At 40.8% G+C, this 27,768-nt stretch overlaps 2 protein-coding genes across 2 annotated transcripts; one reads left to right on the plus strand and one right to left on the minus strand.

The window, feature by feature from the left end:
* Window positions 1–900: 900 nt before the first annotated feature.
* On the plus strand, window positions 901–12,276 carry gnsa (glucosamine (N-acetyl)-6-sulfatase a). The gene is made up of 14 exons (XM_040141699.1): window positions 901–1,271; window positions 2,039–2,098; window positions 2,236–2,442; window positions 2,806–2,871; window positions 5,460–5,558; window positions 5,705–5,872; window positions 6,036–6,118; window positions 6,551–6,669; window positions 7,090–7,193; window positions 8,054–8,155; window positions 9,021–9,131; window positions 9,232–9,342; window positions 9,649–9,809; window positions 10,946–12,276. The coding sequence occupies exons 1-14, from the start codon at window positions 1,104–1,106 to the stop codon at window positions 11,019–11,021; spliced, it is 1,635 nt and encodes a 544-aa protein (XP_039997633.1). The 5' UTR covers window positions 901–1,103; the 3' UTR covers window positions 11,022–12,276.
* Window positions 12,277–15,743: 3,467 nt separating this feature from the next.
* zgc:194209 (uncharacterized protein LOC570908 homolog) lies at window positions 15,744–27,693 on the minus strand. The gene is made up of 9 exons (XM_040141712.1): window positions 27,419–27,693; window positions 24,958–25,047; window positions 23,752–23,873; window positions 22,886–22,987; window positions 22,112–22,264; window positions 21,876–21,991; window positions 19,817–19,977; window positions 19,530–19,725; window positions 15,744–17,210 (listed from the first exon to the last, which is right to left on the minus strand). Coding segments are annotated over exons 1-9 (1,152 nt in total). The 5' UTR covers window positions 27,421–27,693; the 3' UTR covers window positions 15,744–17,000.
* Window positions 27,694–27,768: the final 75 nt, after the last annotated feature.

The following is a 27,768-nucleotide window of genomic DNA, read 5'->3' on the forward strand; positions in this document are numbered from 1 at the left end:
GAGTTCGATATATCAACAGATAGTATTTGTTTTCTTCTCATAAGCACATTACCCAAACAAACTTTTCTGATAAGGATTCTTTGAATTGGTTTTTTTAAAGAATTGTGGCCATGATAAAACGTATGATTTAATTTTAAGAGTTGAAAAATAAACTCTGCTAGTAATCTCTAGTGGCATGTTTCTAAATTACTTCAAACATTTCATATATTCTACTGCAATTAGTTGTTGCTTTTACTAGCTAATACAATACATCTGCACTAAGCTAATATTAGCTCATATATCGGCCCGACTGATTTATCCATCATGCTTTTATAAAATTTGAAAATTGAGTTTGAATTATAATTTTTAATATTGTACAAAACCATAGGCATTTCTCAAATATTTAACAAAAACTTTGCTATTTATTGTGGGGTTTTTTATTTTTTTTTGAGAAAGCCCAATTTTAAATTAGTACCTACATTTTTACAAACTTATACATATACACATATATATATACATATACACATATATATACATATATATACATATATACACATATATATACATATACACATATATATATACATATATATACATATACACATATATATACATATACACATATATATACATATATATACATACATACATATACATATACATATATATACATACATACATATACATATACATACATACGCATACATATACATACATATACACATACATACATACATATATACATACATATACACATACACATACACATATATATATATTATAAACAGAAAAACAAAAATAAAACAATGCAGAAAAAAAGTTCAAATAAACAGCAATGGAAAAACAAAAGTAATATTCTTTATTAGACTTTAAATTAACAGTTACTTCTACACCTCAGTCATGCTGGGGGCGTCATCCCGTCTTCAAATCAGCTGATTCGGGCTTCCGTAGCCGACGAGCACGTGACCAGGAAAGGGGGAAGTGTTGTCTCAAACAGAAACAGGGCCGAGTCTGTGTCTTGTTTTTCCTGCGGTGCTGCCTGCCCAGTAACAACATTTCACGCCGTTCTAGGGCACAGGGCTGAGGGAAGAGACGGACAGACTTCAGCGGTTTATGAGTGAATTATGAAAATGGGCCCAAATCGCTCCTGTCGGCCGACGCTACTGAGTTGTCTCCTAATCTGCGTCACGCTGTGGAGCAACCTGAGCAGCGGGGTGTTGGCCAAATCATACCGGAGACCAAACATTGTTTTGATCCTCACTGACGACCTGGACATCGCTATCGGGGGTCTGGTCAGTGAATTTGATCAATTTAGGGCTTTTATTGCATGTTGTTTATTACTTAGCATCTTATTTAAGAGTCGTGACACTGTGTTTACACCTATTTTGTAGACATGTCATGGGGAAATGTTTTGATTACTACTTGGTCTTAATTTGACATTCAGTCCAGTTCGATTGAGCTGACCGCTCACATTCCTGGTTGGACACATCATTTAGGCATCTCACAGAGTCAGCATCCTTATCACCTGCTCCAATCTGCTCCCACAGTTTTTCCGGTACACACCCTCCCTCCTTCTGCAACCCCTGACCTACCCGAATGCCACTGAAAAAATGTGGCAATTTAAGGTGTATACAGACTGGTGGCTTGTACAGCTGTCACGACTTCTAAGGAATTTTCAAGTATTGAATATCTGCGCACAGTATTGACTATGTTCAGCTTCCAATCAAAAACCATTCAAAGTTATTTAAAAGAGGTGCAATAGATGAATTCTGTTTTAAATGCTTTACTTCCAATTACACTGATTAATAAATGTTACGCCATTTTTTTTCCCCCTAAAAGCATGAAATTCGTGCTTCTATACAGTATTCATCACAACACAGAGTTTAGTTATTTACAAAATAGTATTCTTTATATTCCTTTAAATGAGATGCCATCATGTTTCCACGTTAGGTAATGATGCAGCAGGCTCTCTTCATAAAGAACCAGCTTAGTCATGGAGGCAGTAAGACAGAGAAATGCAGCTTCATCCCTAAATCGTGTTTTTGTCTTTTCCTTCTAGAGTCCACTTAACAAGACGAAAAAACTCATTGGAGGTGCAGGCATATCATTCACAAATGCAGTAAGTATCTTCGCCCCTCACTGTCATCACTCACATTGTTTGAAAAAAATGTGTCTTAAAACAGCCATTTTCTGTCTCTGTTGTGCCCTGCTCCTTCATTCTGCTGACTTTTTTTTTTTTTTTTCCTCCTCCATCAGTTTGTTGCCAGCCCGCTGTGCTGCCCCAGTCGAGCCAGCATCCTCACGGGGAAATACCCCCACAACCACCACGTCATCAACAACACCTTAGAGGGAAACTGCAGCAGCAAAGCCTGGCAGAAGAGCGAGGAGGCCCAAACCTTCCCTGCCCTACTGAAGGCCTTCGCAGGCTACCAGACCTTCTTCGCTGGGAAATACCTCAACCAGGTGTGGGATGGTGGGACTCCATATTTGTATAATTGCAGCCTTTTCTCCTGTCTGCAGCCTGGTGTTTTTCTGTTGGGAGAATCGTTAAATGAGCAGAATATAGTGCATACACTTAATATTTTCTATAAATTTGAGTTGACTAATAAAGATCAATGTCCTCATTTGACTTTAGAACAGGGTTGGTCTCCTTTGTTCTCCTAGTACTTTTATTTTTAATTGGTGAACAAGGGAAACCAGCAGTTATCTGAAGAACGAAAGGAGCTAAAATCATTTTCCTGGGGATCAACTTATTATCATATTTATCATAATCTGTGTATATGTCATTAAATAATTTGTATTTGACTGTTTGACTGTGTGTTTCAGTATGGCCACTCAGAGGCTGGTGGAGTGGAGCATGTTCCTCCAGGCTGGACCTACTGGGTCGGACTGGTAAGACTCAAAGTTCACATATTTAACCTTTAAGCCACACATTTACTCTGAGGCTCCTTCCTGTCTGACACCAATCAATAGTTTTGGACTGAATGAACTGGTCCTGTCATTGAAAAACCCAAACCTCTTACTGATTCAAATCCAGCTCAGCTTGTTTCAAAACAATTATTTATTATTTAATATTTCTCTTCGCTATTGTACATCTGTGTTAATACAGTAAGTCACGAGTGGACAAACCAAAGACATTCCACTTGCATGAGGGTCAGATCGATATTTTTGGGCTGTTATTGTCTTTTACTGGTCTTTGTTGCAGAATTCATGCGTACTATACTGATTATTTGTGGGATATTTTTAACATTTCTTATCATCATTATACTGGATTTGAGTGGACAGATTTAGTATCCCACGATGGTCTAAATGTTAAGTCAGAGTCTTAGCCAACCTTTTAATTAATAAAATAAAAGTGGGGGAGAGATGAATCATTTTTTTGGGGGGGGGGGTATGAAAATGATCAAATCAAATAAAAATAAAAAAGTATCTCAGAATTCAGCAAAAAATGTCAGAACGAGCTTTTAAAGCTTTGTATTGTCTGAACAATTTTCTGCACATTGTACATATATTGTTTAATATTACATAAATGTGTGGGAAATTAAGTTGTTTTTTTTTTTTTTTTTTGGTAACTGCTTCAGAGCGGTGATCTGAGTCTAAGGTTATGTGGTCATATGGCTGGAAGCGCTCTGCAGAAGGAGCCTGACTAATAGAATGGCTAAAACTAGATTTTCTTGAATTTACAGCAAGTCTCTGACTGGTTTACGGAGGTCATGTGAAGAATATGACTGTGGTGCAGACTAGTTTATCTTTAGCATTTCTTACTGAGTAAACACAGGTCTCATGCCCTGACAGCTTATCATGACCGAGAGAGATTCCTGTAGGTTACGTGTTTTTTTTTTTTTGCAGAGTTGGTGTATTGAATGGGGTTTTTTACTTTACTGCTGGTAAAGCAATAAATCCTCCCAGCACCATATGATCCCTCTTTTACCTGTTTCAGCTTCACTATCTCTTTAAACAAACCTGATTTAGAGAGAGTGGACACTATGTCAAAACAGCTACCGTGTAGCATAGAGAGCACTGATTTGAAAGCCTACATCCTGGATTATGTGTCAGTTCATGTGACCGTGATCGATTTGAAATTTGCAACACTTTTGATCTGCTGAATTAATTTCAGAAAATGCATGAATCGAATGGCAGACACGCAGTGATAAGTAGACTGCTACTTGTTTGTATGGAAACAAGACTAGGTCAAAAACCTGGTATGCGGCTGGACCGCCCTTTATCTGTTTGCTTCTGTCCTGCTCTCTGTGCTCACAGAAACAGTATTTTAATGCAGCTGAATTCACATAAAGCTGTTCACTTTTACATGTTTTTCTGTTTCTGTTGTCAGACAACGGAACATTTATGAAACACTGACTGAAACGCAGCCCATTAAGACGACATGTTCACCAGCAGTCACTTCTAAGCCATTTCCCAAGCTGCTGCTCTGCCCTGCTAAAATCCTGATTTTATAAACTTGACGTCGTCTGAAAAAAATCACCACACACATAAGTTAGAGACAATTGATTTGCTGTGATTTTTCGGCTATACTTACCTGTCAAATGATTAATCAAAGTTAGAAACTCATTCACGTCTATATAAGTTGACATAGATAAGGTTTGTCTAAAAAAAAAAAAAAGCTAGGTGCTTTTGTGAAGAAAAGGGGTTTGAAAAGTTGGTAAATGTAGCAACAAAGATGCTAATTTGGCAACACTGCCTGTAAGCGCCACCCTGATGACGAAATAGAAACATTTTGCACCAATTCATTTACAGCCAATGGGAAAACTCCAACACTCGGCCGGCCGACCAATGGTGTAACTTCATCCCTCAGTCAGTCAGCCTCCTCTTTCATTTAGTGCAGGGCTTCATAATCATGTAGTAAGTAATGTAAACTTAACATGTTGTCAGAAAAAAAAAAAGTATTCTAAATTCAGGCCTTCTCATGTTTTAATTCATACCCTTTGATTAGAGTAAAACATCAGTAACAGTTACTTTGACCAAATCTTTGTCTTTATAAATTTTCTCAATTTTTTATTTATTGGTTATGAAGCTGTTGTAAGCTCATAGTTCACCAAAAACCTCACAGTTGTCACTGATTGGTTGGTTGATTGATTGATTGATTGGATGTGTTGCTGATCTGTAATGAACTATCATCTTTGACAACTACACAATGCTGATAAAATGCACTTTGTAACATTTGAGTATACACCCTGAAGTTTTAAAAGCGTACGTGGACGTATGAGAAAATACAGAAGTCCATGTACAGCACATGGTTTATATGACATATTGGAGAACCATCGTCTTCACTCTTCCACATCGTACCGTTAAATTAAACCCAACAAGTATGTGCTACTGTTTTCTTATATGCAAGCAATAAGTCTCTCCGTGCCCTGGGGGATCCTGTATAAATAAAAACCTTTTTATCTTCTGAGCAGTTTATGCTCAGAAGATAAGAGTATTTTATGGCATCATATAACACTGTCCTGTGTGTTTTCCAGGAGAAGAACTCTAAATACTACAACTACACACTGTCAGTGAATGGGAAGGCTCAGAAACATGGAGCAGACTACAGCAAAGACTACCTGACAGACGTACTGGTGAGAAACACTAGAAAGGACTACTCATAAATTACATTTAACTACCTCCAAACTGCAAATGATCATGTTCAGATTTCAGTATTGATGCAACGCTCTGTGTCCCCCCTCTCGCACTCTCTCTCTCTCTCTCGCTCTCTCTCTCTCAGGCCAACATGTCTCTCAACTTCCTGCAGTATAAATCCAGCTTCCAGCCGTTCTTCATGATGGTGTCCACGCCGGCCCCCCACTCCCCCTGGACAGCAGCCCCTCAGTACCAAGACAGCTTCAACACCACCAAGGCTCCCAGAGACCCCAACTTCAACGTCCATGGGAAGGTAGCACCTGTTGCATCAACCTTTTTAAAGTATTCCCTCTGAATCTTTTGAACAAGTATACAAAACAGGTGTTTCCGGTGCAGTGAGCCCTTTGCTTTGCGGAGCTCGTTCCTCAGGATGACTTTGGGAATATTTTTGTTCCTACTTTTCTTTCTTTCTTCAGGACAAACACTGGTTGATCAGACAGGCTAAAACCCCCATGGCCAACTCCTCCATTCAGTTTCTGGATGATGCCTTCAGGAAACGGTCAGTCTCTTCACCTTCTCACCTTCCTCTTTCTTTTCTCTCTCTTCCTCTGCTTTCTCTTTGGTCATCTTTTTCTTCATCATCGTCATCTCCTTCCTGTCATCCCTCTTCTCCCTTCTCCTACTTTTCATCTTTCTTACGATGCTTTTATTTGTTGATAGTCCAGAGTTTTACTTATTTTTCCTCAATTCCCTCAAGATATCTTAAAGCTTTTCTTGCCAAAACAAATCCATACTCTTCTCTGCTTGTAAACAAAGTAGTTTATGGCTAAATTAATTTGACCTTTTCATGAAGTATGATACCTGTTTACATGTTGTTTTGCAGCAGGTTGACACCAAAGTAGTAACCCCCCCCCCCACACACATTTTGACACTTGTTTAGTGAAAAATAAAGTGTCACTGCAGGTTTCTCGTTGTTCATCCTGACCTGTAGGTGGCGAACTCTGTTGTCAGTGGACGACCTGGTGGAGAAAATAGTGAAGAGGTTGGAGTTCAGAGGTGAACTGGACAACACCTACATCTTCTTCACCTCTGACAACGGGTACCACACTGGTATGTACATGCATGTGGGGACACACGGGCATTTTCATGTCGTGCTTCCAACATCTGTCTGCCACCTTTACCTCTACCGAGGAGAAGACTCTTTGCTCATGTTTCTCTAATTAGTTGTCAGGAAAATGTAAAACTTTAACAGATTTGAATTAAATTAAATTAAATTAAATTAAATTTAGAAAGGATTTAAACATTGTGAGACAGGGCATTTTTTGAAAAACACTTTAGCTTCTGCATGTGTACATATGTCTCATGAATATTAACACAGATCCAGATATAGAATTTAAAAAATCCAAAAAGTTTTCTGTTATTAAAGTAATACATTAAGAGGATTGTGCAGCCTTCATGGAGGTATGTGCTCTCTGGTTCTTTGTTTTCATCCTCTCACGCTTTTTCTTTTTTTTTTTAAATCCCGTTCAGGTCAGTTCTCTCTTCCTCTGGATAAGAGGCAGCTCTACGAGTTTGACATCAAGGTTCCTCTAATGGTTCGAGGACCAAATATCAAGCCCAACCAGACCAGCCAGGTACAAACAAACATGCTCCCACCTGTTGTACCTGCAAGCTTCGCACTGCACCTAATTATTGTAACTAAGATTAGACCACAAGATTGTATCTTTGATGTGCCAGTGAAATTAGAAAGTAGACTGTGATTCTCTGCTGGTGTATCTGTCAGTTATAGGCAGTCTGTGATGGGCTGAGAAGTATTTAAGTGATGGAACTGTATATATATCATGGACTGATGTATTTTAGAAAAGAGCTTATTCTTACATTTACTATTACGAAACTATTGCGACAATCAATGTTTTTAATAGCTTTTTAAACTGAACCGAGAAGCTGAAACGCAGAACAAAAACACGAGGACGGTGACGAGGTCAGCGACAGTTTATCTTGATCTCTTGTTGAGGCCTAGTCGACTAAGTATTGGCTTTATTTTTGATGAAGCTGAAATTATAAGTTGTATTCATAATTTTACTAAATCTATAAATAAGGGGGTTGTTGCCATATATCAGAGGCGCAAAATAACATGAAACTAACAGGACACCTGAGTCACTTGAGTTACTGTTCGGGAAATACACACTGATAATACATTTTACGTACATTTATGCAATTGACAAGATATTAGTTACACAAAAAGACCTAAGTCTGCCAAAATCCAAAATCCAGAGATAAAGGGAAGGAACTTTATATTAATGTGACCGAAAAAGGGAGCAACGCATCCTTTATAGAGAACATGTTTCTGTAGGTTTGTTTGTTTTTTCTTTACATGCATCAAGCCCTCCAGAGAGAGTCCATCCTTTCTGCTGTGTTGTTATTCTGCCCCGTCTCTCTGCCTCCCTGCAGTCTTTTGTTGACCTGAGCTAAACTGAATCCGTCATGTTGTCAGATGCTGGTGGCGAACGTCGACCTCGGTCCAACCATCCTGGACATCGCCGGCTACAACATCAGCAAGACGCAGATGGACGGCATGTCCTTCCTGCCCATCATGGTGAGATCGCTCAGCTAATTTTTCATTTTTAATTTATGACTAATACAAAACAGACAGTTCATCTACATAATTGAAGACCTAATGTCATCACAGGGACAGGGCGACGTAGTCGTGCTTGTAGCCCAAAATGTTCATTTAATTTATTCTGTGAAGGCTTAATAACGTAAAGCTGTCTATACAGTGATTGACGACTCTCTCCCTCACTCAGTCATAAACATAAACCCTTCATACTCCTGATTAGATGATTTTCAAACTGGAAAAACATGATATCAGAAATTTCTCCTCAGTCTCCACAAAAAAAAACAGTTTCTGATTAAACATGGGCAGAGAAATAGGTCGTACATTTGCAAAATCATACCTCACTTGGTGTAACGCCTGGTTTAAATAGCATTTCTCAAGGGCTGGGAGTTTTCAGAGGCAGTGAGTCATGTTGTTATCCAGATACTACACCTAGTTACGGCTTAGTACATGTGTTTTAAAGAGACCGTAACAAGAAAAAACACATTTTTCTTATAATAACTGTTTTAACTCATTTTCAGATGAGTTAAAACAGATTTTTATATCATTCCCTTGTTTTAAAATCCAATTTAACACCAGTTGAAATAACGAAAAATATTAATTGCCAGATTATTGATTATTTTATTTATTACATAAAATATGAAAATGATGAGCCCCACACTGAGTTTGCTGATCGGTGAGATGTGTATTGGTCTCAAGCAGTTCTCTGTAGACGCTGTTCAATCGCTTGTGTGTGTGTGTGTGTGTGTGTGTGTGTGTGTGTGTGTGTGTGTGTGTGTGTGTGTGTGTGTGTGTGTGTGTGTGTGTGTGTGTGTGTGTGTGTGTGTGTGTGTGTGTGTGTCACCAGGAGGGGAAGATGAACAGCAGCAGCTGGAGAACAGATATCCTGGTGGAGTATGAAGGGGAGGGAAGCAACATGTCCGACCCCGCCTGCCCTTTGCTGGGACCCGGAGTGTCGGTACGAAGGGACGGGGGGAGATTAAACTATAACTGTCATCTGTAGAGAGAGAGCAGAAAAAAAAACCACATAATTCACTTTCCCTCTTCTGTTTCTTTAGGAGTGTTTCCCAGACTGTGTGTGTGAGGACTCGTACAACAACACCTACGCCTGCGTGCGGACTGTCGCCCCTTCTGCCAACCTGCAGTACTGCGAGTTTGACGACAACCAGGTACTGGGGGAAAGACATTAAAACTGCTTCTGTTGGTGTTTACCTTCTGGCTCTTATTATTTGTTGTAACCTGGCAGTGTTAGGAATGCTTCAGTGTGCCGTTACTATTTGTCTAACTTGAAGCCACAGTGTGCGGGTTTAAAAAAGAAAAAACAAAAACAAAAACAAACTGTGCTTTTGTGCCATCTGATGGTGGTTTCAAGAATGACACTCTGACACAGACAGCAATGAATGCCCCTTTATCTGTGTTCGGTTCATCCGGGTCTACAGTTTGACAGCAGACAGTCTATGCGCATCCCCCTGCAGGTGTTTGTAGAAGTCTACAACGTGACAGCGGACCCCTACCAGTTGACCAACATCGCAGACAGCATCGGCCAGGACTTCCTGGAGAAGATGAACCACCGGCTGATGATGCTGCAGTCCTGCTCCGGGCAGTCATGTCGGACACCCGGCGTGTACAACCCAAGGTCTGTTTCGGTGCCGAAAAAGTCTGATTTAACTTTTAAGAGCAGCAGGTCTGACTTTTGCCCAAAAATCCCTCCCCCACACATCTGAAATGTGTTGGTTCCTGCTGCAGCGAGACAGTGATTAAGTGTAGGATAAAAAAAAATGAGTCTGCTGCACAGCAAAAAAAAAAAAAACTCAGCTCTGTCCACAGTACAAAAATATGCAGCAGAAAAAAGCTTAAATAAAAATCTTACTTTTAAGTTGAGTCAGAGCTAAATTTGTCTTAATTTTTGACTCTCGATTGATTGAGCCTGACCAGCGCTCGACGGCTCTATACTTCTGCGTGGAGAATTCCTCCTGCTGATTTAAACAGTTTACATGCAAACAAGGTCCACTTGTGATGAGCACAGTTAAGACAATCTTCAGGTTATAAACAGTGAGGAAAAAATACAGAGAAATTGCAAATGAGCTGTTAAATGGAAAAACCAGAAATGGCTAAGCTACAGCCAATCTAATTTACAATCACCCTTTTGTTTTATCCTAATCTGCTATACACACTTCTAAATTCCCAGATGTTTTTTTTTTTTAATAGCCAATTTTAACAAAAACTGAGCCAAACGGAAGCTTGGTTGACACTTATTTTAGAGGTCCATCATTTCAGAATAATTAACTATTGATTTCCAAGAAATATTCTTTGGTGCTAATTATAAAGAGAATAAAAAATTATCGTTGAAAGAAAAGCTCCATTTAAACCTAGGTAAATATTCATTAATTTTTTTCATTATTAGAAATTCTACATAAATATTTAATTATATGCCTAACTAGACGAATTTAACATTTTAGCATGTTCGTCTGACCTCCTGTGCACTGACTGACATACTGTCTATGACACATTATAAATTATTTAAGTTAATGGTGAAAGAACACAGTCTCTATGTTCCCTACAATTTGTGACAGATGTTCTTTCCAAGGAAACTCCTTTGAAATTATTATAAAATTATGGAACTGTGAAATAAAGTGTTAACCAAAAACTTTCATGCTAAAAAGACACAAACTCATGTTAAATCCACGTTAGAAAGTATTTGTTGGGCTTCTACAGAACTTAAAAAACAGTCTAATACACAAGCATGAATGAATCTGTCCTTTGTTTTCTCAGGTACAAATTCGACCCACGACAGATGTTTAGCAGCCACAGCTGGCGGCTCAGCAGACTCCGACAGACGATGAAGTAAGAAGAGCAGGCGAAAGACGAGGAGACGGAGGACGAGGGGCTGTATTGTATTTCGTATTCAGCCTTTCCTGCTGTTGTTGCCTTGTTTTCGGGCCTCCTGAGCCAGTCACTTTTGCAGATGGATGGACAAGGGATCAGGTGGGGTGGTAGGGAATAGGTGGGTTGCTGTGGAGACGAGAGGCCTCTCTGGGTGCAGCACCCACCTTTTAAAGCTTTCTGTTTGGGCTGCTGTTCAGTGAGTTTGTCGGTTCTCTCTGTTCAGAACATCGGTAACACATTATTTCAAATAAGGTCGTGTATTTTCCAGCTAAGTTCCTGGAGACTTTCCTCATGATATCCTAAAAATTAGCCGGTAATTTAGCTGTGAATCACAGTGACATTTCCCAGAAAATCCCGCACCATTTGTTACCGATTGGACGGGAAATGGGGAAGGTGTTAGTTGCTACAGTTATTCAGTGCCCAAGTTTACAAAAACAAGGAAATGATGTAGTAGGCAAGTGAAAAATAGTTTATAAACGGTGGTCAACAAGATGAACAAAAAGTCTTAATCAGATACAAAATGTGCCGGACAGAGTCCCTGGTCTGTGGAGATGATGTTTTTTAAGTTTTACAATATGGAGTGTGGTGTGTTTTTATTTGTTCAACATCATCACTTTGAAACACAAAACTAAAGCATTTCCAGTACAGCAGAAATACCAATATTAAACCAATATGCATCATAAACGACAATTCATTTAATATGTACTGGTTACCAAGCGCATCTATAATATGTGGAAGCTCAAAGCCATGAAGAATCTAAATTAAGAATTTGTTAGTTTCTCTAGAAAACTCTGATATTGACGTCTGTTTAACAATTTTTCATTTACTTATTACGTAGTTTCCTAAATCTTTTTCTTAAAAACTTGAAAATAATGAGCAGGTGCTTAATATCAGTGGCAACTAAACACTTTCTCCATTTCCCCTTATAATTACTACAAAATAGCACAGGACTTACTTGGAAATATCCCTCTGTCTTACAGCTAAATACAAGCTAATTTATAGGAAGTTCTGAGCAACGTTTCCAGTAAATTAGCTGGAAAATATGGGAACCATAGAATAAAAGGTCACCAAACACCGGCCAGTTAACAGAACATTTTCCATTTACTCGTCCAAGTACAGGGTGTCTGGTTGTGCTTGTTGGTGCATTCGCATGGTCCTCAAGAATTTGTCTGAAGGTGGAAATTTTAAGTTTATCACTAAAAAAAAAAAAAAAAAAAGGTGGCACTCAGATGGTTGAGAAAGTGATAAACCTGATAAATTTAAGCTATTAACATTTACAATGTCAAAAGATGGACAGTACTAACTTTTCAAGAGGTTATTTCCATTATCGATGAAGCAACAGTATTTCTTCAATGAATCATGTAGTCAAGAAACTATTAAATATAGTGACACGTGCTTCACAAGTTCCCACATTTTATTAACAGCGAAAAAACTCAAAGTTGGTAAATTTAAAAAATGAAAAAAAACTAAAGCAAATTATTGAATCTAAAAATCACATTTTATTTTTGGGGCATTTTTACTAAATAAATCAAAATCAGCAATTAATTAGCTGTTAATTAACTCTCCACTGAATGTTTTTGGCCTAATGAGCTCCTGGAAAACGACGTTCAGGGTTAACAGTAAATAAATACAGTACATTCAGTCGTCGTTATGTCTTCTATTTGTCTCTGACGATGTATGTAAATGATTTTAAACAGGCTAAGCGTAGTGATCGAGGACGTCAGCGGGGTTTACTTCATAACTTCCACCTGTACAAGCTGATGAGGACCAATCAAATGCAGCCAAAAAAAAACAAACAAACCAAAAAAAACCCTCTGTTAGACAGTGAAGGTATGGTCACATCGCCGTTCGGTTCAACTTAACTGCACGCAGCCCCCCAAAAATGACACGATAAATTCTCACCTGCGAGTCGCTAGGAGTTGGCTGGAGATCGCAGCCAAACAGGGAAACCCGCGTTTGAGATTCGTCTTGTGCGCAGGCTTCGATAGACGTGAATATTCATAGGATGCAAGAGTAATGTGATCGTACCTGGAAGTAAATGGGGGGGGGGGGGGGAGAGAACCAGGGTAGTGAACGGCAAGAAATGTCCTCATTGATTATATTTAAAAAAAAAAAAAAAAGGTGCCACCTACCGAAAATCAAACTTCATGAACAGGCAGTCCAACAGAAAACACGACGAGTGCCTAGAAAAGAGATGGAGACCAAGACCAGAAAAACCACCCCCCAGCCATTTCTTTCACAGTTAACTTTGTACTAGATGTAGAACGGAAATGTTCTTATACAGTGAAAGCAGGCAACCAGTCACACAATGGTGGCTTTAGAGGAAAGGTCAACTAACTCAATGCCAATTTGGACAAAATATTTTGGTAACACACCCTCAGAGAGACGGAGGAATCACATGAGCTCATAAACAGTAAATAAGTGGCAAAGAATGCGACACAACTGGTCACGACTGGTGCACACGAGTTAAGAGTCTTAGGAAGCAGTGGGAGGAAAAAAATATTTTTGTAAAAAGACACGTCATCAGGAGATGATTTCTAAGAGTCCTTAGTTCGCGGCGGGGCGTCAGTTTAAACCTCCATCCGAGTTTAATTTAGGAATCATCTAATGGAAGGGTTCTCTACTGACACGGCAGACAAGACTCAGATAAACACTCACAGGCATTTCAGGAGCGGCGTCGCCAATACCAGACGTACACACTTGTCATCTCAGTGCATCTGTCTAAACTGGGAGGAGTGTTAATGCTTCTTTTTCCATTCATGAAATTCAAATGAATAGTCATCACTTTCCACGCCGTCTCTTTCTTAACTGTTGTCGTCGTCGTCCTCCTCCTCCTCCTCCCTGTGCTTTAATTCATCAGTGTGCTCATGTTTCACATTTCATAGCGAGTTTATTTTAAAAAAGGCGCGACTGTCAGTTTCAAACGCACAGAAAAACGCAAACTTGTACGTTGGAGAAAATTTGACAACTTCAGTCAAGTATTTCGGTAACACTGTCTTGTTTGTAAGATTTCATGGAGCCGGTTTTGAAACACTTCATTGTTTCAGGGCACGGATTAACTAATGAGATGGAGGAGGCAGTCATTTTAGAAAAATATGACACTGTATATCTTGCCAAAAAAAAAAAAAAAATTTTTTTTAAAGTCAATTTTCAGGTCAGTTTTAGATCAGTAGTTATTTCTTTTTGTTTTGTTTTTAAGAATAATTTTTTTTTTTCATGCAACCTTCTCTTTTAAACTTTAAGGGAACTGATTTTTTTTCTTCTTCTTTGGATCATGTCTGATGTTTATGCCATAAACCACATTTAAACAAATTATTTCCTCAATGTTTTTATGGCTCTGGCTTGAAAAACAGAAATCTCCACTCCAGTGTTCCTTCTGCAGGGGTTTTTGATTTTTAAAGGCTGATATACTTTAAAAGTAAGTAGTAGTTTCACATATTTATATTTAACGGACAGACACGAGGGCGGCATCAGTCTCCTCGTAACTCTTAAGAAGGCGAATAAGCAAACTTCCCGAAGCTGCCTACAGCCGATATTTTTGCGTGGACATTAAAATGTTTTTAAAAACGCCATCAAATCAAATCGAAGCAGATCCTTCACATCCAACCAAAGACTTGATTTGGAGACTTTTTGAGGGAAATGTGACGTCCCGGCAAGGCGACGTTCAGAAAGTCTCTCTGTCCGGTTGCATCTGCATGACATTTGTTGTAAAAGACTGGTTTTATTTCGTGTGTGTGTGTGTGTGTTAATTTTGATTGTGAATTATTTTCTTACTGAACAGCAAGAGCGAGAGAAAACCTGCTGTTACCTGTGAATCCACGATCACCTGTTCCACTGCTGCCGTTGTTGTCATTCATGCAGCTCGTTCTTCCTCTGAAGTCGAGTTTGTCCCAAGTCGACTGAACTTAAAAACATTTCATGTGAGAACACTGAGATTAAAGTCCTGACACCACAGGACTCAACATAAACACTCTGTGATTATTTTTTTCCTCTTAAAAAATGATCACTTTGTTTCACTTCACTGATGCACTTTCTAATCTGTCAGAACTGTTTTTTTGTTTTTTTTTGTTTTGACACCTTTTTAGTTTTATTTTCAGAGAAGTTTTTGATGACGGTATTATGTATTTTTGGCTTGTGTATTTTGTCCAAATAAAGAAATTCTCAAGACGTCACAGACGAGACTTGTGTAGTTATTTCACCACCAACTTCCTAACTGATTTTAACTTTACTCTCTGATCTCTCCATGACAGTTTGAACCAGCAGAAAACATTTCAGACAATTTACTTAGTGTTTAGGAAAATTATGCTTTGTAAATATCTTCAATTTTACAAATATTAGGACCTGAAAGTCATTAAATTGTCAACATTACTCAAAAGTTCTTCCCAACTCTGTTGCAGAGGTTCCCAAGAACGCGTCGCACTTGCAGGTCGCTTTGCTTTCACACCCTGTCCAGCTCATCCCAAACCAGCTCCATGGGGTTTCGGGTCCGGAGACCGTGCTGGTCCTCCACCACGTGAAGCCACCGCCTGGTCCTTTGGGTCACTATCTTGCTGTAGCATGAAACCCCCCCCCCGACCGACCGACCAGTCTGTCTTCCTCTGTTAATTACCTCTTCCTCACCAGCACAGCATTGCCCTGATAATGCATCAGCGGGTGTAGTGACACAGTTCGTTGCAGCACCGCCTTTTTTTTTTTTTTTTTACAGACAGACGGTTTTGTAAGTGATCAACAAAAAAAGTAGGAATTGTTCACAATAACTTTCAAGGCGCAAATTTACTTCCGCTGCTGCAGTAAAGCTTTAAATTAACCAAGTTCTTCATCCCTGAAAAAACAACCTGTTCTCTCAGAAATTTACAGGATTTTCCAGTTTTTGGTCACCTAAACCTATTTATTTATTTATTTTAAAACTTTTGGCAGTTTACTGCTTACCTTTTCAACAACTTTAAAATTTTAGCGTAAGTTCCAGTAGTGTAATTTCTCATCGTTTTTTTTTGTTTTTTTTTTTAAAAAGTCTAAAATTAAAATTTCCAGTGTTAATTTAAAATTCCTCGGGGGACATCGGTTGATTTTTACAATTCCAGGCCGCATCTCAGCCGAGGGGGCAAAAGAAGACAAAACTGGGCCAATGGGTCTGAGGGAAATCACAAATCCGAGTCCATTTAAGCGCCCGAGCTATTAGCAGACCCTACGTGTATGCCAAGATCAAGGATGTCTGGGAAGAAAGTAGGTATCATTAAGTGTCCCTGTTGAAGCTCAAAGTTTTATTCCGGCTGAAAGGAGATTGATGGATTCAGCCAGTGTCTCTTCTGCTGCCTGCGTGCAGACGTCCAGTCCGAGAAAAAGCTTGTGAGCCAGTTGGGTGAGGTTACATTCATCACAGGTTTCTGCTAAATCTGCAAGTTCAGGACCCACTACTGAGAAATTGCAACTTCGTTGTTTGTGTCAATTAAAGGCCACAGTGTCCATCTACTATTTCAGAGTCGGTAGAAGTTCTTGGATTACTTTACACTCTCTTAACAGACCTATTTTCTGCAATTTAACAATAAAATGTACAGTATTTTGGGACACTTCGTGTCTTTTGTGCTAAAAAGTACATTCATTTTACTCTACAATGCACGGATGGAAGCTTTTTCTGTTCCCACAGGACGTTTGACTTTTCTAAGAATGTCTTTAGATATTCACAGTTGCTCAGTTCACCTCTCAGCTCATTAGTGGGTGGCAAGGTGACCTATAGAGACCGCAATACCCAGGTCTGATTAATACAAACATTCACATGTCGTTCCAGATGTGAACGTCGAATAAAAACCCTTAAAAATGTTAAATCCAGACGCGCCACAAAATTTCCTTGTAGCTGCTCGACGTGACAAGAACCTTGAACCGTCCAAAACTAAAAACGAATGAGCCTAGAAGATCCGCTTTCTGAGGTAGCCGTGGTCCCTCATCAGCCCTCCCAACCCTCCAGGACGGCCAGGAATGGCAGGTCGGTGCTGCCCAGGTAGGTCCTCCCGCGGTGCTGGAAGACGTCGCTGACGGCCCACGTCAGGCGGCCCTCGGGGTCGTGCAGCGCTCCCACCAGCTCGCCGTCCAGTCCCAGCTCCAGGACCAGAGCGTAGCGCGGCAGCAGGAGGTTGTACCAGCTCAGAGGAATCACCTGGAGACCCAGATGCGTCAAGATTTACATGGTGGCAGTTTGCAGATGTGGATGTCAGCCAGTGTCAACTGGTCGATTTTATACCGTATTTACTTCGGAGTTACACTGGTTATTTATGAAAAAACCTGAACCTCAATTACGCTTTAAAATTTTGGTGAAACACTTCATAGCTTATTAAAAGCATAAAAATTTTTAAATAAAAACCTGGTGCACTCGGATATTCTCTTATCACACTTCAATAAATGCGATATTAAAGTCCTTACACAAGTTGTATCAAACCTTCAGTAAAAAAAAAAAATTTTTTTTAGATTTGAAAAAAAATAGAATAAATAAACAATATTTCAACATATTTTGATTTAAAAATAAAAAAAACAAAGTTTTGAGAAAAAAAATAATTAAAAAAAAACAAAAAAACAGTAAGGCTCTATTCTAAAGGTTTCTGATTCCAATTTATTTCCAATATAATCTCCTAAGAAGAAGTTTCCTGGAAAGAACTATGTCATTTTGCACTAGTTATATAGGTTAAACAGAGAGGGATCAGTTGGTAAACTTCCAGTTATTTTCTAAATGCTATAAGCTCGGCACAACATGGAGACTTTTGTTCAGAGGACGGCAGGTGAGCTACACATGCAAAATGAGCAACGTGTCTACAAACGAACACGCCATTCATCATCAACGAAGTATAACGTTCCCGATAACACATGTAACGACAATTAAACAGTCGACTGGGGTTTAAAACGGAGCAGGAAGTCGATAATAAACGCAACACAACTGACTGAACTGACTAAAGTAACAGTCTCAGAGCTTTGTCGCTGTTTTCGTTTCATCATGAACTAAAAATCAATGTAAACAAGAGCCTTATAAAAATTTTTTTCAAAAAGTAAGGACCTACAACCTTTTTTTGTAAATAGTGAGTAAAGCTGTGGTAAGGTGCTTTACATCTTACTCAAAGTGAGGCGCCTTAAAAAACATGGTTTGTTGTCAGATCACACGTTTGCATCAGAATCTGGCAAAAACCATATTTAGAAAAAAAAAAAAAAAAGTCATTTTTTTGACGTAAGTTTAACAGTTTAACTACAGACATTGGTCTGTAGCACATTTCACGACGCTTTTCCAAAGTTCACCAAGAGATCACAGCTGTTCCCTCAAGTGTTTGTGTGTGTGTGTGTGTGTGTGTGTGCGTGCGTGCGCCCACGGGGGACAGAGCAGTGTATTCAGCCAAGATCTTGTGTTTTGATCTACCAAATCTCTGTGTGTTACCAAAAGGTCCTGCCCCTGTCCTGTCAGATTTCACACCATCGAGTCTCAACGCAGCCTGGAACAAAGCCTGTTTATTCTCCCCCTGACTGACGGACAAAATAATGGAGAATCACACAGCATTTCACAGGGAGCAAATGCATCATGGGAAAGTGGATTTGGTTATAAATACTGATTTAAAAAAACAAAACAAAACATAACAAAACAAAAAAATTCTCTGCGTGGCCTTAAAATGTTGTTTGAATATCAGCATTTGGAGTTTTTGAAGGCTCAAACATTTTCGGACTGAAACGGGGCCACAACTACAACTAAAGATTATTTTCATGATTGATTCATCTGCACTTTAATTTCTCGATTAATCCATATCCAATATTTATTTTATTTGACCATATTTGCACCACCTATTCAGTTTCCAATCACAACTATATAAAAAACTATATTTAACTTCACATCTGTACCTCAACACGTACAGTATTTTTACCCGTTTGCTAAGGTGCAACAGCTAAGCGTTTAGTTTAATTAATCTTTTTAGTTTAGCTTATTTTAGCTTAATTTAATTTAAGATATCTTAATTTGGTTTATTTATTTATTTTTTTTAGTTCAATTTAGCCTAATTTACGGTTTAACTTTTACTTTGGTTTAGCTTTTAGCTAAATTATTTTTTTAAATTTACCTTAGCGTACTTTAGTTCAACCTAGCTTATCTTTCGAGTTTAGTAAAGCTTATCTTATTTTAGTTTAACCTTTCTTAATTTGGTGTATGTTTTTATTCTTATTTAGCTTAGCTTGGCATAGTTTAGTTTAACTTAATTAGTCTGGTTTAGCTTTTAGCTTAATTCATCCTTTTGGCTCAGTTTAGCTTAAAGTAGCCTCTTGTTTTCTGGTCTGAAACCTTTTAACGGCCTGTATTTACCAAATTTAAATAATCCCAGAGTACCTTTTTAATTACTTTGGGGTACAGTTGCACTACCCACCACCATATAAGATGGACAAAACCGGAAGTTATGAAACAGTCAATTTAAAAAAAATAAAAAAAAAAAAAAAAGTGAGAAATAGCACTGACCTTGGCCAGGAAGCGCTTGACAGCCGGGTACGGGGCAATCATATCCAAGAACGGAGGCAAGAGCTTCCGGAACCGCGTCGTCGTTATGCCAACCAGGAATGTTCCGTGGTCGCTAAGGCGGATGTTGTCAGGGTAACCTATCATGTTGTCCAGGATGGTCTCCCTGGTGCCGGCCTTCGGGCCCTTCAGCCAGTATCTGCGCGTGGGGGTGGGAGTCGACTAAACATTTGTCCTCCGAGCAGCTGACGATTATCGAACCATGGAGAGTGTTGTGTGCGCGTTTGTACCTCAGTATGCGTCCGATGCTGGTTTCGGCCAACAGCAGGAAGCGTTCGTCAGGCGACAGGACGATGCCGTTGGGCATGTAGAGAGAGTCCAGCAGGACCCTCACGGTTCCTGTCTGAGGATCGTAGGAGAGGAGACGGCCCAGGCTGTTCAGCTCGATCACCTGAAACATCGAATAGTTCAGTTTCGTTTAGCTTAGCTTGGTGTTCCTTTTTTTTTCCTCCATGATAATCAAGCAAACTCCATTCACTGAGGAAGACAGTGAGGTGTGGTTGAAATGTCCAGAAAAAAACTGTAAGTGAACCACGAGTTAAGGCACTGAGTTAAAATATCTTTGTCAAACTACATTTTGTTAGATTAGTTTTAAATCTTAGCTTAGTTTAGCATAGCTTATTTTTGTTTATATTAGTTAGCTTATTTTACTTCAGCTTTTCAGTTTAGATTATCTTAATATCTTATCTTAACTGCTAGTTAAATTAAGCTTAGTTTAGTTTAGCTAAGTTTATCTTACTTTAGTATAGCTTAGCTTAGCTTAACTTAATGTCATGTTTGTTTTTAGTTATGTTTATCCTCATTAAGTCAAAGTTATCGTTAGTTTAGCTTTTCAGTTTAGTTTATCCTTTTAGTTTATCTTAATATCTTTAGTTTAGATTAGTTTATCTGAGCCTAGTTTAGTTAGCCTTACTTTAGTATACCTTCGATTAGCGTACTTTAGCTTTGTAGTTTAGTTTGGCTCATTACCTCCTCCAAGGAGGTTATGTTTTTGCCAGCGTCTGATTATTTGAAAGCAAGTTTACTGAAAGAGTACTGAACCGATCTGAACCAAACTTGGTGGAGGGATGGGGAAAAACCCATTAAATGGATCATTTACTATGAATTTGAATTTTTTTTTTTCCTCTCTGAGGTCTGGTGCGTGCGGTTTGACATTGGCCTTTGTGGTTCCATCATGCCGTGGGGCTGCTTTGCTGCATTTGGTACTGGAGGCATTGAACGTGGCAAAAGGAAAGATGAAATCAGAAGGTTACCGAGGCATTTTGGAAGGAAGTGTGCTACCCAGTGTCAGGAAACTAGGTTTGAGGCTAAGGTCTTGGGTCTGTCAGCAGGACAACGACCCAAAGCACACAGCCAGAGGCACAAAAGAACGGCTGAAAAGGAAAAGATGGACAGTTTTAAACTGGCCAGCAGTGAGTCCAGACCCGAATCCCATTGAAAACCTTTGGAGAGAGCTGAAATCTGCCGTTGCGAAAAGGGCTCCTGCGAACTCAAAGGAGCTTGAATACGTAGCAGTGGAAGAGCGGCAGAAACTACCAGCAGACAGGTGCTAGAAGCTTCTACATGGCTACAAGAAACGTTCAGAGGCTACGATTGTTGCCAAAGGTTCAGTAATTGTGTCTGGGGTATGTTTTGCATTTGTATTATTTCGCTTCAATGCAGGTTCTGTTTGTTAAATGTTTCTTTTGCTCAGTAACTTTGGACCTTTCATTAAAACATTATGATTATACAACGTTGGTTAATGTGCATTTATTTATGGAGATATTATAAAGTTAACAGGGATACTGGAAACCAGGTTTTTTCATTTAGCTGGTAGCTCAGATATCAGTTCTCCTGCCCAAAGCTTGGTGGGAACAGTCCGATTTTTTTTTGGAGCGCATGTAAACACCATCTCTCCTCGAGCCTCATCAGAAGTGCTCAGCAACCTGTTGGACTGAACGGACCCTCGGCATTCTCTTTTTTTGGCAAAACCGGCCAGATGGACGGGTAAAAAGAACAGTGTTCTCGTGTGTTTTTTTTTTTTTTTTTGGAGAGCTGCAGTTTCCCGGCAACACTGAAAAAAAAAAAAAAAAAACCTTAATGAATGCTGCTTGCATCAGCTTTCCTCTGCTTGGTTATCTATTTAAAAAGACCTGTTTTCTGGAAGATTCCTGCCATTTCCCTCACTTACCCTCTTCTCAGCTCTCTCAGATGATTTCTCAGTGCTTTTAAAGTTCAAATCTACATAATCTCCGAGACATGCAGGTGGACTGGCACCCCGAACTGATCCGTCTGCTTCCTTCACCTCACCTCCAGTTTGACGTGTCTGCGTCCCCAGCGGCTGGAAGAGTCGGTGAAATAAATGACCCCAGTTTGGGAAGAAATCTCCAGGCCGTTCAGAAAGGCAAAGGGGACGCCATCAGCACCTGAGGACAGAGAGGAGACGCGAAAGGGGAGAGAAGGGGCTCAGACGAGGATTTTCTTCGCAAATTATAAATCCACTGGGCTTTATTTGACATGCAAACCAGCACGAACACACACTATACCCTGTGAATTAGCCAGCAGGAGAGTCTTTTCTCCAGTTTTTGGGTCGACGCTGTGCAGCCCAAAGTAAGAGTCGGCAACAATCAGCTGACCGTGACGGTCCAGGCGAACACCGTGAGGACGACCACAGATAGGCTCATAGTCTGTACTGCTGCCTGCAGGCACAGAGACACAAAATACTTAGTGTGTTTTCAAATTACTCCCCCAAATGGCTAGATGATTTAAGATGAAATAAAAAAAAAAAAAAATTAAACTCAAGCGAGAAGAACTGTAAACACACTGTGCGGAGAGACAATGGATAATTCAGTGATTACAAAGGAAACAACTGAATCTTTCTTTTCAAAGTACCGAATTTCTAAAGCTTGTGATTTTCAGTTATTACCAGCTTTCATCCAAAAATATTCAGATTTTGAAAGGGTAGGTCTGTTTAAGTTCACTGTTCAAAGCAGTTTAAGGTTTGCTTCGAAACATGGCTCGAATAACACGCAATGAAGAGAAAGATATGAAGAAATATGAAGAAGGAAACACAAATAAGCTCCTGATTTACGCCGCTAATAGACCAGAGCCCCTCTTAGTAGTTGAGGAAATAGACGGTGAAACAACAGAATGGTTCTGGTGCCAAAACTCTAGTCAGCTGAATGTAAAAGCGTCATCACCCGGCCGCTATCGGGCCGTTCGGAAGAGCACTGAAGTGCAACTGGATGTGAGGGGAAGTGTCGGAGGAAAAGAGCAAGGATACGGAAGCGTCTGAATAAACACAGAAGAAGAAACCGAACCACATTCTGGTAGATTCTGTCCCATCTGTGTGACCAGGGCGAGGCCGCCGTCGGGGCCGATCCTCCACAGCTTCCCGTCCACTGTTCCTGTGTACACGTTACCTGAAAAGACACACAGGTTACATTTGCAGCTTCCTTACAACCTGCCGATGTCCGATTTCTGCGTTTCTTCTACGGTGAATTTTTGTTACTGTCACGGTGGAAAAAGCCCCAGAAATGGCATCTAGGGCATCACTGGACACTCACTGTGATAACCGGTATTATACAGTATAACTGTATCGCTAATGTATGGCAAAGGGAGTCACAAAGTAAAACTGGGAGGGAAAAGAAAAACCAACAACAACTGCAAAAAAAAAACCATTTCAGAATTCATAAATATGAATAACGTGAAATTGAGACCAGGTACCCGAGCAGATCAATTCAACATGTCACATGAGACGTACGGGGGGCAGCGAGGGACAAAATACCTTGCACAGAGCACAGGCAAAGGTAAGAAGTCGAAAAGCTGCAACGATTAACTGATGAGTCGTTGAACTGGCAACTATTTTGATAATCGATTAATCGATTAGTCCTTTTTCAAGCAAAAATTCAAATACATTCCCCGGTTAAAGCTTCATAAATGTGATGACTTGCTGCTTTTCTTTGTCATATCTGAGTATGAACTGAATGTTTTGGGCTTCTGGACTGTTGGTCGACCAAAAACAAGCTATTGAAATAGCGCTTAGGGAAATCATAGCCGCCACCTTTTACTTTCTTCTGACATTTCGTAGATATAATGATCAGATCAATCAATCAATGAAATAAAGAATCATCACCAGCTGCCCAGTTGAGATCACCCAACCCCTGACAAGTTAACTTCTACTCACCGTTCTCATCTGCAGTGAAGGATTCTGGTCCGTGTAGTTTACCAGCGAACAGCCTCCGACCCTTCTGCAGACGGGTGTTGACGGCCAGCGGTCCCTGGAGGGCTGGAGGAGGCCCCTTCAGTCTGCAAGGAACGAGTCTGGATTTAAACGAACGACTACCAACACCCGCAAACTATAGTTCAGCCATGTTTTGGGACCCGCTGATGGATCACTGAATGGGCCCACAGGAGACGGGCCCAGGAGTCAGGGGGGCCCCTGGGCCAGGGCCTCCGTATGAAGTGACTTGATGTTTTCTTGTCGCACTGTCGATCAAACGAACGACACAATATGGCACAATACGACCAAAAAGACACAAAATGAGTAAGAATAAAGGGCGCCTGTGACTCAGGTAGCAGAGCGGGGCCGTCCCCCGATCGCAGGGTTGGCGGTTCGATCCCGGACTCCTCCTGTCAGCGTGCCCAACAGAAAGGCAAAAGTGACCGCAGACCGACACAAAACGAGCTGATTCTCTTTCAGTCTGTGGCTCTTGGCCCTTATGTACAAGGGGTTTGGTCCTTTTCACGTCTGTGCCCGGGGGCCATTTTCATCTTTCATTTCTATATATGTGACCAACAGTCTGATGAGGGAGGGTGAGTCTTCAAATCGTGCCCATGCTGCGCGCCGGGGCTTTTGTTTGTACTCACTTTCTCGTACTTCCTATCGAAAACGTTTTGCCGTACGTTCAATGAGAAGGAAACTGTATAACACATCTGGCTTTTGCTGATCCACAAGCTGGCCATTTTAATGGAAGCGCGCATGGTAACTACTGGGAATCTGAGAGAGCAGCAGCTCCCGTGTGGCTTTTTCAGCTCAGCGAAGAGCCGCGACGCACGAGCTGATAAATCACCATTTCCTAGTTGATTTCTCTTTGTTTTGAGGCCGAAACAACATGAACACCTGTAAAAAAACATCAAATCATATTTGTAACGGCTAAAACTATTTTTGCTGAAACATTTCTCATTAACAACACGAAAAATTTATGAACCTTTTTCTATAAAACAGTTTCTCGATTCTCCGCCGTCAAAACGTTCCTTGCTCCCCCTGCAAATATAGAGAGATTGTACTGTGGCGTAGGTGGGACTTGTTCTAAATCGTCGCAGTCATTACAGTAGCTGATGCGATGCCAACCCAAGCGTGTGTGTGTGTGTGTTTGTGTTTTGTACTCACACGTGTGGTTTGGGGTCTATGGGAGAAGGCAGCAGGTAAACTCCAACGGCAGCGGCGAGCAGAGCCACAAATAATGATCTCCTACCCAACCTGACAGAGAGCATGGGGGAAAAAAACAAAACAAAACAAAACACACACACACACACACACACACACACACACACACACACACACACACAGACCGACTATTAGACACAAACTCACTTGAACACACAGAGCAACTCTAGTCCATTCACGGCTCGGGTACCATTCCTCTCGGTTGCCTTTTGGTGGGACCATCAATCTCACAGTGTAGTTGCCAGTACAGTTAATTGTTTTAAATGTATTTAAGTATTTAAAAAAAAAACAACTCATAAAACAATACAAAAATGTAATAAAAATTCCAATAAATGTGTTAAATATGCAGCGTGTGTCAAACTTTGTGGCCAGGGTGTAAACCGATATCCATCCGGGACCAAAAATCGTTCAAATATATAGAAGAAGATCAAATAATGTATTTAACATTTTTACAACCCAACAACATTTAAAACCCTTAATATAAATTCAGGATCCGTTAAATGATTCAATCTAAAACTGGACACTGAGAAGAATCAGAATCAGCAACGTTTACTTCTTTTTAGTTCTGATCAAAGATACTTATTTCATGCACCTTTGGCCTGAATCCAAAGGCAAACCGTGTGTTTGGTCTCACTGTCAGCAGTTACTAAAGTCAACAGTTGTCGTGTCACACATGCCGAAGTGAACTTTGAACTGGCACGAGATGCTTTCACGGGATCCGCCGGTTACACAAACCTGATCCCGTCCGGTTACACATCGGTGTTCAAGTAAGTAAAAAATAAGACTGCAGAGTGTATTCACTCACTGCATGTATGGGTGCGTTGGTTTGTTTGGGGTTTTTTTTCCCTCACTTTTAATTAAAAAAAAAAAAAAAAAAGGGAAATACTATGGAGACTGGTTCCTTGTTCCTCTCCTGTCAGAAAAGTAAAAGAAGGGGAGGTTAATCAGGCAAGATGTTCAGACATTTGCATTCGGGGGCAGTCGGACGGTCTGAGTGTGTGTGTGTGTGTGTGTGTGTGTGTGTGTGTGTGTGTGTGTGTGTGTGTGTGTGTGTGGGGTGGGGGGGTGACGTTGTTCACCCAGCTCCACAGGAAAGAGAGAAATCCCCGAGGCACCGACTGAGGAAATCATGGAACAGTCTGCACGGCTTTCAAAAAACCACTTTATTCCACTATATATTGAAAACAATAAAAAATAATAATAATAATAATAAAAATACAGACATCCAGGATCTCCATAGTCCTCTATCCACATTCCTCCTCGGTACTGAAGTGGATTTGTATGTTTGTGTGTGCTGGACACTCACTGTTTTTTTGAAAAAACTAAACAAAACAAACTAATTTCATTTCTATCTATCCATCCTTCTTTTCCCCCACTGTAATTTAAATGTCTTTTCCTCTAACTGCCCTGTAAGGGGCTTCAAACGTGGGAAAAGCAGACCCCCACCCCCGACCCCCCCCCGCTTCAGCCAGAGGTTCGTCGGGGCCACACGCTGCTTTCTCGGGCTGAAAAAACGACGCAGCGTTTACGACCAGCGTTCGTATTCACGGTACCTGGTCTTACGTGACTCATCTACAGGTTGTATAATGTGGGGGGGGGGTTTCACTGAATTGTAAAGCTCTCTCTCTCTCTATCTCTATTTGAAAGGGGCAAAAAAAACAAAACTAAAGCTCGACACATCTGATGTTGACAGGAGCCGGAGTTGTGCCGGTGCAGCGGGCGGTGAAGACGCTGCTGGCGGCGGTTTGGGGGGGGGACTGAGACCGTGTCCCCGGCACGTAAAACTGATTTTGACCGTTACGAGTTTAATCAGTCCAAGTGTCTCATGCAGATGCATCATTAAAAAAATAAATAAATACAAAGCGCTAAAGAGCGTTTGTTGCAGAAAAGCGTCAGAACTCCGGTAGGAGACGTGTCGGTTTTATGCGCCCTTGGGACCCGCATGTATCAGCGATGCTAACGCGTTTCTACGGGTCCACGGGCGGCGAAGCCGGTGACCGGAACGCGAGGGTCTGCTCGGGCGACCTGTCGACTTCTCCCACCGGGCACCGCCGCGCTCTCTGGAGCGGCCCAACAGGTAGCAGCAGCTGAACCGGCTCTCGCAGTTCGTTGTAATTTAAAATGAAGCGCTGCTTCTCGAGGCCGAAAGTCGGGCAAACTCCTACGGGTTCCCCGGAGGGTCCTGAGCGGATTTCCACGACGCGCCCGTTTTCACGACAAACAAAGAGGCGTTAAATTGGTAGATTTTTTGAACGCGGTTCGGCGACACATGAGGGGGGAACTTTCAAACTTCTGGCGACAAAACTTCTTCCAAACTTTTCAGCCAAAGCGGGGAAAAAAAAAAAAAAAACGGACGTTTTCATGTCGTGTGGAGTCGAGAACTGAAGTAAAGTGTCAGACTTACATTGTTGAGTTGTGCGTTCGGCGTCTCTTCCTCCTGCCGGATCACACACAGGTCTGATGAGCCATGAAGCGAGCGAGAGTTTTTTCTGTGTGTGTGTGTGTGTGTGTGTGTGTGTGCGCTCGTGCGTCCGCTCGTGTACGAGACGGAGCAGTGTGCGAAGCGCACGGGAGCACAGACGAACACATCCGACGTGGCCCTTCAAAATCAAAGCTCGGCCGAGGCGCGAGTCTTTCCCCGTCCACTCCCGCCTCCGGCCTTGTCGGGCTCTTGGGGTCAGTGCGGGCCAGAGGTCCGCGCTTCCCTTTGAACGCTTCCGTTTTAAGCGGCGGTGCTTCAACCTGACTGGCCGT

This window comes from Xiphias gladius, chromosome 2 (assembly GCF_016859285.1).
Source record: "Xiphias gladius isolate SHS-SW01 ecotype Sanya breed wild chromosome 2, ASM1685928v1, whole genome shotgun sequence".
Taxonomy (NCBI): Eukaryota; Metazoa; Chordata; class Actinopteri; order Istiophoriformes; family Xiphiidae; genus Xiphias; species Xiphias gladius.

Excerpts from the sequence above, each read along its gene's own strand:
- zgc:194209 (XM_040141712.1), bottom strand. Across the intron at positions 22,988-23,751 it reads CTTCACTGCAGATGAGAACG|GTAACGTGTACACAGGAACA; the intron begins GTGAGTAGAAGT and ends GTGTCTTTTCAG. Across the intron at positions 21,992-22,111 it reads CCTGCTGGCTAATTCACAGG|GTGCTGATGGCGTCCCCTTT; the intron begins GTATAGTGTGTG and ends CTCTGTCCTCAG.
- gnsa (XM_040141699.1), top strand. The coding sequence starts at position 1,104 with ATGAAAATGGGCCCAAATCGCTCCTGTCGGCCGACGCTACTGAGTTGT. Across the intron at positions 1,272-2,038 it reads ACATCGCTATCGGGGGTCTG|AGTCCACTTAACAAGACGAA; the intron begins GTCAGTGAATTT and ends TTTTCCTTCTAG. Across the intron at positions 2,099-2,235 it reads GCATATCATTCACAAATGCA|TTTGTTGCCAGCCCGCTGTG; the intron begins GTAAGTATCTTC and ends CTCCTCCATCAG.